Source organism: Pygoscelis adeliae, unplaced genomic scaffold, assembly GCF_000699105.1.
Source record: "Pygoscelis adeliae isolate BGI_AS28 unplaced genomic scaffold, ASM69910v1 Scaffold306, whole genome shotgun sequence".
Taxonomy (NCBI): domain Eukaryota; kingdom Metazoa; phylum Chordata; class Aves; order Sphenisciformes; family Spheniscidae; genus Pygoscelis; species Pygoscelis adeliae.
In genome coordinates, this window is record NW_008825072.1 from 1588069 (window position 1) to 1597646 (window position 9578).

At 40.7% G+C, this 9578-nt stretch overlaps 1 protein-coding gene across 6 annotated transcripts in view; it reads left to right on the plus strand.

The window, feature by feature from the left end:
- Positions 1–9338, plus strand: part of MKNK1 (MAP kinase interacting serine/threonine kinase 1) — a 25341-nt gene extending 16003 nt beyond the window's left edge. For 4 of the 6 annotated variants that reach the window (XM_009326568.1, XM_009326571.1, XM_009326570.1 and 1 more), the window contains exons 8-13: positions 3203–3258; positions 3844–3939; positions 4906–5100; positions 5748–5912; positions 6525–6568; positions 7517–9338. In XM_009326568.1, the coding sequence (XP_009324843.1) occupies positions 3203–3258; positions 3844–3939; positions 4906–5100; positions 5748–5912; positions 6525–6568; positions 7517–7745 (785 nt within the window). In that variant the 3' untranslated portion in view covers positions 7746–9338. The remainder of the gene's footprint in view (positions 1–3202; positions 3259–3843; positions 3940–4905; positions 5101–5747; positions 5913–6524; positions 6569–7516) is intronic. The other 2 variants (XM_009326572.1, XM_009326573.1) reach the window with 2 other exon arrangements.
- The last annotated feature ends 240 nt before the right edge of the window (positions 9339–9578 follow it).

A 9578-nucleotide genomic window follows, 5' to 3' on the forward strand; every position in this document is an offset into this window, starting at 1 on the left:
GAACAAGTCTTATGAGGAGCGGCTGAGGGAACTGGGACTGTTTAGTCTGGAGAAGAGGAGGCTGAGGGGAGACCTCATCGCTCTCTACAACTACCTGAAAGGAGGCTGTAGCGAGGTGGGTGTTGGTCTCTTCTCCCAAGTAACTGGCGAAAGGACGAGAGGAGATGGCCTCAAGTTGCGCCAGGGGAGGTTTAGATTGGACGTGAGGGAAAAATTTCTTTACTGAAAGAGTGGCTAACCATTGGAACAGGCTGCCCAGGGAAGTGGTTGAGTCAGCATCCCTGGAAGTATTTAAAAGACGGGTAGATGAGGCGCTTAGGGACATGGTTTAGTGGGCATGGTGGTGTTGGGTTGACAGTTGGACTTGATGATCTTAGAGGTCTTTTCCAACCTTAATGATTCTATGATTCTTGTTACCTAAGCCACCATGTAAAGGGTACTCAAAAGGGAGCTAATATTCTTTTTAATTTCCTCCTCTTTCAGGTCTACAGAGATGCTTTTCTGTATTTACCCAGAATTTCTACTGGTTACAAGACATCTTTGTTTGTAGTAGCTTTTGGTCTCCACATTTAGATCCTCACTGTTGCGTTGAGAGACCTACAAGTGAACCATAGTCCTTGTTTGAAGGTGTCCTCATTTCATTAGGGACTTGCTCGGATTTAAAAGCAGTTCTGTTTGTAGAGAGTTCTTTTACATAAAAATGTTTTCCTGCTGCTTTTTCTATTTGGGAGTACTTTTGTTTCATTTCAAAATATCTGTGTGCATTATGGTCATCCCAGAGTATATATGTTCATGTTGAATGTGATCGATACCTTTAAAATCTTTCCTGTGTCATGATTACCTGGTCTTGCATAGATTAAGCAGCTTCAATGAACGTTACAGTGACTACCTTTGAATAGAATGGCATGTAATTGGAGGCTATGTTTATTGGTTGGTTATTTTGATAATTTTTTTCTCCATTTACTTTGCTATTCTGATGAGCCAGGTAGATCTCAACAGATCTACCTTTGCTGTCTGAAGTTGCTTAGTACTGGCCCCAGTTCAATAAATGTTTAATTGTAGACTTTAACTTGTAAGTCACAGGACTGCTTATATGCTTGAGTTGGAATCACAGCATTGGTACCTCTATAGGTTGAACCCATTAAAAAGAAAAGTGTAGCAATGCATAGGGAATAAAGTGAGTGGTAAACCTGAGGAATATGGATCTTGTCACATGTTATGACTATGTTATGAGAAGTTAATTTGACTGTGGAAACAAATTTATTTTGGATTAAGATTTTTAGTAATCTTCATAGCCTGTCTATGTGATAACTCAACTTTAAACCTGCAGAGGATGTACTCTTTGAATACCTTTAGAAGGTATTTTGACTTTGAGATATGGGGCAAATAAGGAACAGGAAACTTAGGCTGAACATGTGGAGAAATGCTTATTTTATGTGTTAGGGCTATAGGAGGTTGTTTAACAGCTGAAAGTCCAGGAACACTGTTCAAGGAAGTTTAACATCGACTTAGCTAATATCTTTCTGTAGTTCTCTCTCAGCTTTTAGTTTTAATTCCCCTTTCCCTGAACAAGAGGGGAGTGATTCATTAAAATGGCTTTAAAGCAGCAATCCACTTTCTTGTCATTTGCTGGGAATTGGTACAGTGGGGACATGGCTTGTGGAATCGGCTACAACATCCCCTTTCATTTTATTGTTCTCTTTATTGTTCTTCTGTGTGACATTAAAATAATTAGCAAGTAGCATACAGAACACTAAAGTAAACAGGAAATTAAAGCAGTTTTATTGCACAGCTTAATGGTGAAGTGCTATAGCTAGATGCTGTAAAAAAAAAAAAAAATGGAATGAGGACAACTAATTCTTTTGCCAGGAGTAGTTTAAAACTCAGCTGGATGATAATACTGTCTTACACCCGCTTGGGATATGTGTGCTTTATTGCTAATAATCCACTGGAGGATTGTTTTAAGGCAGTTGTTTTCTCAGTGCTGTGTGCAACTGCAGAATAAAATGTTATATAATCAGACATTTGAATTCAAACTATAATACAAAAAAGTGCTGTTGGGTTTCACATTGCAAGCCAAGCCAACTATTGGGAGTTTAGTCAGCCTTGCTGTAAATGTCGGCACAGGCCATCTTCGTTTGTCATCTTTCCCATCTTTCATGCATAAGCAATGTGAACTGCATCACTATGAAAGTTCTGATTCCTTTAGGTCAGTGCTATGCTATTAATGTTATATTTTAAGTCATGTCTTGTGAAGTGTGCTGAAGAAAAGACATTAGAAACTCACCTTGAATTTGGTGGGATATTTTTTTTCTCATACTCTGAAGTAGTATCAAGTGTGCTTGGAGTGTAATTTTTTTAAGCAAAGCTAAAGTGCAGTTAAATTACAGCCAAGCTGCTCATTTGATTTGATTTTTGGTTCTCATTTTCTGCCTTCCCATTAAGTTTGATCATATTAAATGGAGAACTTCCAGAAATTGTGTGTTTAGGTGTTTGAAGAACTGCTTTGACAACATAGAACCGCCTTTGCATGTGAATTCAATAGGTAGATAACTTTGCATTTCCCTGTTGGATTTGCCAATTCTGATAGCAGCTGAATGAATGTAGAAGCCCGTTGGTTGTTCTCCTTTAGTCTTTTCTTCTGCATCTCCAACCAAATCTTTTAGATTTTAATTTACTTCAGGAATGAGTACGTACCTCGCTGTTAAAGGGATGATATTTTCACCTAGGAACTCAAGATTTTTTGGGGGGGAGAGTGTCTCAGGTATTGTCTGTGCTGCTAGGAGTTCAGTAAACCACCCATTGATCCTTCTGGAAAGAAGAACCTTACTGTAGAAGGCACAAAAATCTTTTGACTAAACTATGTACACAAGTAAACTTTTCCTACAGGTCAGTCATCTTAATAAGCTGGTTTTAATTAACATAATTAATTTGGGCTAAGCCAAAAAGTTTCAGTGTTAGCAGGTTCTTATTTGCTTGACTGACTCTCATGTACGTTTAAGGATGATAAAGGCATAGCAGAATGCAACAGTGACTTTTAACAAACACACTTTGAAATTCAATTATTTGCAGTATCATTAAGGGGGTGTTGTGTAGCAAACTCAGGCCTAGAATATTTCCCAGGCCACCTTCTAATAAAGAGAGGTAATGAGAAATAAACAGGAGAGTGTCTTCTCTAATGAACATTTGTACTCTTGTTTAGGTATTGCTCACAGGGACCTGAAGCCTGAAAACATCCTGTGCGAATCTCCAGAAAAGGTGCTACTCTGGTCTCTTAACCTTCTGAAGTGTATTTTTTAACTTGGTTTCCAAAGACAGCCCTCACGTTCTGTCTTTCACTTCTTGAAGACTTTGAACCCATTAGTGATCTTCAACTAAATTTAATAGAACTGAAGCCCAAAAGAGACTAAATTCTTCTGTGAGCTGTAAATACGTGAGCATCTGGCTAGGAGCTGAAAAGCCAACTGTTCTTAGAGAGGGCATGGCAATTACTGTTTAGCATCTCATCTGTTCTGAGGCAGTACCCAGATGGAAAAGCAACATTTACAGGCCAGCTGGTCATGTTTACATATAGTTCCCAAACTGCCCCAGTGTGTACTGGCACTTGCCTAGCCAAATAAAAAATTACTGTAGTAGGGTCAGATGCTGGGGACGTGGGAGCAACTGGGACAGAGGAGGCAAATGCAAGGAGTGGAATATACCTGTAAGAGACAGGGTTTCACTAGTCCTCCTGCTAGAACAACTTGCTTTTTTGTCCTGGGGTTTTCCATGTGGTGCTGTATTCATATGTATTGCATTAGTCCCAGTCTTCTGGACCTCTTACTGTTTTGTCCTTGTTTTTAGGTATCACCAGTAAAAATATGTGACTTTGATCTTGGTAGTGGGGTGAAGCTGAACAGTGCGTGTACTCCAATAACTACTCCCGAATTAACAACTCCAGTAAGAGACCTACTGTGGCATCATGCTTTTTCTCTTCTACCACAAAACAATTTTTCTTATCTCCAGAGGAGAGCTTCCAAAGGGCTTAATGCAACTACACCCAGTGGTGGATAGTTCATTTAAAGTGTGTCTATGTGTGGTAAATACTGTCTTGGTTTCGCAGTCATAGGACAAATATACCAAAGCCCAGGAGCTCATCGTGTTAATTCTATTGGCCAGAAAGTAACACATTGATCCTGTTTGTCTTTCACCCCATCAAATGAGGAAGCTTTTCGTGGAGGTTTTTTGTGTGCTTATGGACTGAGTTTGAACCTTAGTTTTGTGTTCATTTCCCCATATTTGGATTCTGTAGCTAAGACCCGTGAGCTAAGGGCAATGCAAGCTCTGTAATCAGTGTGTGGCTTTATAATACACATTAGTTTGAAAAACTACAGTGCTATGCTTTTGGCATTACTTTGAAAGAAAAATCTGACAGTTTTGCATGAGTCTGTTATAGAAATCACCTCACATGATATACTTGTTTATTTTCTGAAAAGCCTGATAACTAATGGATAAGATTTAAAAACCTGAAATATGTAAATTAATATTTTGACCCTGTATAAAGGATCATAGATTCATATGGAACAGCTTATGATTCTGCTAAAGAACAGTAGGAACTCTTTTGCCTTCTATTAGATCTCTGTAGTCCTTACACCTGAAATGTGTTAATTTTTTCCTGTGCAGTACACTCACAACATGTTTCAAAGCTCTTGGCAATTCCATTTCACCTTTGAGGGATGCAGCATTTGTGATTTGGCTTAACAAAGTGAGACCTGCAGTGAAAGCAGTAAACTTCAGTAGTCCCTCATGCCCAATTCTGCTTTTAGACCAAGCTGCCTACTGTCAAGACAGAGGAATGGTAAAAAACTTGAGTTATGTTTTGATTTGATCCTCCCTTTGAAAACTGGCTTGAATTCGGTTTCCTAGTGTGGGTCTGCAGAATACATGGCACCCGAAGTGGTTGAAGTCTTCACGGAGGAGGCCACGTTCTATGATAAGCGGTGTGATCTTTGGAGCCTGGGAGTGATTCTGTACATCATGCTCAGTGGTTACCCCCCATTTGTGGGCAACTGTGGCACAGACTGTGGCTGGGACAGAGGAGAAGTCTGCAGAGTTTGCCAGGTGAATGCGCATATCCTGGGCATATGTGGGAGGGTGTAGTGTGCCCTGTGAACTTAGGGCATAAGACTTGCCATAATGCCAGCGGTGAAGAGCTGTGTCTGTAATCCAACCAGTTATCTGGGAGGATAAGCTGTCACTGAGAAGTGAGGGTGGTAATGTAAAAGTTGAGTGATGATAGCCCTTTCTAAAGTAAGGTTTGGCAACTGCCTCTTTCTCCTCCTGATGCAAGATCTCAGAGCTTCTCCTCGTCCTCTCCCCCACCCCCCAATCCTCCTGTATTCTTAATTCTTGATCTGGTTTATGGTGGTCGCCACAATTCCTCAGATAAAAGGAATTGAGCCTCAGGAGAGTCTCCATGCAGGGCCTGAACTTACTCTTTCTAAAAACTGAGTACATGGGCTTCACTGTTACTGGGGGGGGAGAGAGAGGTGGTGTGAGCAGACAATGTAACATGTCCATTGTAGAATGCCCTGATTCATTCTGTGGAGCTGCCAGTCACTCTCCATTGACTCCATAAGGAGACTGGATGGTTTCAGTTGTCACCCACCACATTAGGTGGATAAAATGGGGTGAGAAGAATCCCACCTGAGAAGTCTTCTGGTTGCACTCTAGTTGCTATTTCAATGAAAGAAATTTTCCTTTACTAGAACAAGCTTTTTGAGAGCATTCAGGAAGGCAAGTATGAATTCCCTGACAAGGACTGGTCACATATATCCTCTGAGGCCAAAGATCTCATCTCAAAGTTGCTGGTTCGTGATGCCAAAGAACGACTTAGTGCTGCTCAAGTTTTGCAACATTCATGGGTTCAAGGAGTATGTATCCCCCTTTATATTTTTTAAGGGTTATTCTTCTTTCAAAGTGGTAAACAAGCTGTTCCCTGTCTCTAAACTTTTAATAAAGACATTGCATGTTTTAGTGTTCTTATCTTGATTAATTAAATGATATACAGTGGCTTTATTTGTTCTGGAGCTCTGTGTGGTAAATATTTGGATGAATCTGTCAAGCTTTAAGTGTTTTTTTAATTATTGCTTTATGCATTTTAAATGGCTTTCTTGTGAATACCAAGCGCTGCAGTACATGAATTATTATGTTACTCTTAGTAATACAGAATGCTGGTGGATATGGTTTTAGAAGAACAGCAGTGTCCTCTTTTGCTTTAGTTCCCAATTCAGGAGAGAAGGGATAGGCCCTCTAGAGAGTTTCCAAAGCTTTAGTCTTACACCTGCAAACTGTGGTATCTTCTTGTGAGAGGAGATGGATTATGAAATGTGATTTGTAAACCCACAGTGAATTAGTTTATATGCAATACCTGTTAGTTGTGAAGATTTGGGGGAATCACCTGGTTTTTTTTATCACCCTCTCTTGGGAAGGCTTGGTTCCCAGCTGCTAATACATAACTAACTTTTCTTAACTGCTTCTTCTAGCAGGCTCCTGAAAGGGGATTACCTACCCCTCAAGTTCTTCAAAGGTAATATTTGGGTTCGTTTTTTTTTTTTTAAATGTCTGTAAACTTGGCCAAGAATCATTACTGAAAGAATGGGGAGAGATAGGAGGTGACAAATCGAGGGGTAGGATCCCTGGTTGAGAGTGGAACTTAATAAATGTGCAGCACTAATTTTGTTAAGAACATCAGAAATATTAAAGCTGTGATTTTTCTTCATGATCTAATCTTGCTTGTTTGTGGGAAAGGCATTGGAGAGGATTCCTGCAGTGCAGTGCTAGTCTTAAACAGGAAATAATTATGGTTTTGGCAGTTTGCTGCCCAGGAGGGGAAAAAAGGCATAAAGGTGTGCGTTATCCAAAGAGACTACATTCTGATGGGTGAATAATCATCATATACACAGACCTGCATCTGACTTCCACTGTAGTTGGTGGTAATCACAGTATCAATTTAACTGTGAGCAGAGCAAGCCTCACTTACAGAATCTGCCATCAGATCACTTTATGCCACAGAGCCTGAGTCACACATCTCTGTTTCTATTTCCATGTCTGCCACTGGCGATTCCAGGTGGTTGTTCCCATCAGAAATGCATTTCCTTAAGCTAGGTATGCAATTACAGTGGGATTGCAGTTCTCTGAAGAAAGAGAACAGTATTGCCCCATATGCCCATCCTTTTTTAACATGTAGAAATTAAGCATGGCATCTCAGGTGGTTTCCTGGGTTTACATCGGAAGGCCTTGGCAGAACAAGGACTAGAACTGTGGCTGTTTCCAAAATCCCAGAGTGTTTTTGTTACGCATTGCTGGTCCTCGCAATGAGGAGAGATGCAAATATTAACTGGTCATTTTGCCCGCTGTGTCGATGTTTTGATAGGAGAAATAAAACTGTCTGGAAATAGATATTCTGCTGTGAGGGTAACCAGGTGAAGTGACTCTTTGTGTGTGTTGTAACTGCTTTCTCCTTTTCCCTTGAAAGGAACAGTAGCACAAAAGACCTGACACTTTTTGCTGCTGAGGCTATAGCCCTTAACCGCCAGTTGTCTCAGCACGAGAACGAACTCAGCGCAGAGCAGGAGAACGTTGCCCATGCTGTGTGCTCCATGAAGCTCTCTCCTCCGTCCAAGTCCCGCCTCGCCAAGCGCAGAGCAATGACGCACGCCACCAGAACCAGTGACTTTCAGCCAGTTCCCCATAAAGCCTTTTAAACTACTTTCCTGCTACGGATTGGCAAGATCAGCCTGTGTTCTTATTTGGATTTTCAGCGTTGATAAAAGCTTCTCTGCTTCTGACACTTTGATTAGAAGCTTGCTCTTGTGATGTGACTTGTAACTTTAAGGGGACAGCTTTTTATGGGAATGTTTTTTGCCTGTCAGATTTGGTGCATTAAGATAATTTAACTGATCTTTTTAAACTGGAGAAGATGGGTTTGCTGCTGTATTATCTGAGGTGATAAATCACTAAGCTTTCCTTATTTTCCCCTTAGAAGAGCATGCTTTAAAATGCAAACTTGAAAACATCAGGAAAAAAAAAACACTTTCTTGCTTTGCCCAGCAGAGCATCAAGTCTCTCCCTGCCTATGGCTGATCTCCGATGGCACATCTTGCAAGGTGCTGCTGCTCGTGTCAGCAGCACGGGCTGTTTTCAACCAGTAGTGCCCTTCTCTCTTTCTGTAGACTCAGGAAACGAAGATGATGACTGGGTGGATCTCTGTCTCCATTACCTTCATTGGGCTTAAATTGTGTGAGGATGGTACTGTAAAGGTGCAAGGATCGCTCAGGCTTGTGGAGATGAAGAGGACAGGGTTGCTTTTTTATCCTGTTTTTAGTTTGTGTGTCAGCATGTGGTATGAAAGCTGGGGGCGTGTTATTTCTTTATCTGACGTCTTTTTGTTCTTAACTAAAATGTACTCCATATCATCTTTTTTTGTGTGTCCCCTTCTCTGGCAGTTACATTCTAAAGTCTGATAACCACAGTATTACAGACTGTTTATATAACAGTTTAGTATCTGGGGGGTTTTTGCATATTAATGCTATCCTCAGTTATACCTTCCTTTCTGTAAACTCTCATTTCTCCAAGTCCTTTTGTCTGTGTTACCTGGAGTTCTTAATGTGAATGGACAGGCTTCGGTGAATTTTTATGTGTGAATAATTTAGGATTATCGAGTGCAGAGGTACATCTGTGCAAAAATGGTGCTGCAGCTGTTGCATTCTGCCTCCTGCAGTGATCTCAGGCTGGGTGTCTAGATTTTCACTTCCAGTTTTAGTATTGTGGTGCACCAGGGGTCAGGAGTAATTTGAAAGGGTACTGGCTGAAGATCTGAGGATTTTGTGTGACCAAGGTGAGGGGTCCATGGAGGAAGACATGTATATTGAGCACTTTCTGAAACGTAAGCTGTGAAAATTGGGCCACTAAGATGCCCGACATGATGCACCTTAAACTTGCCAGGCATTTCTGAAAACCTTTGCCAGGGCATTGTGTGCAGGGTGGAGAGGGGGAGGAGGAGGCCCCCAAGTGCCAGCACAAAACCCTCCTAAGCAGAATGAGAAGGAATAAAGTAGCAGATCCAACAGGCGCTTGGAAATTGAAAGGTCAAAGCTGAATGTCTTTGCATGGCCTATTCAGAGCAGTTTTACATTATCTTTTAGCAGTGTGCATACAGCTATTTTTATACAACATGCTGTATTTTGTGACTAATACTAAAGTTGTTATTTAAAAGATTTTATACATTGTGCCAGTGGACAGATTATGAAATGTATTTTGCTTTGTTTTTATTAAAATGCTTTAAGTTATGAATTTAACACTGGCAGTTCTGTGTGTTTTTTTTCCTCTTGATTTTTGGTGACATAGCAAAATAGAGAATTACTTCCTTCTCTGTGTGACATTGAATTTAAGACAATTTAAATCTCTGAAGACTAAGTATACCTCCCTCTTCTATGGCTGTACTGCTTTATCAGTCTCTGGAGGCTCCTGTGATCTCAGCTTTCTTGAGGTAAAATGAGGATATGACTGCACAGAGGGGGCTGGAAGGGATCCTGTGA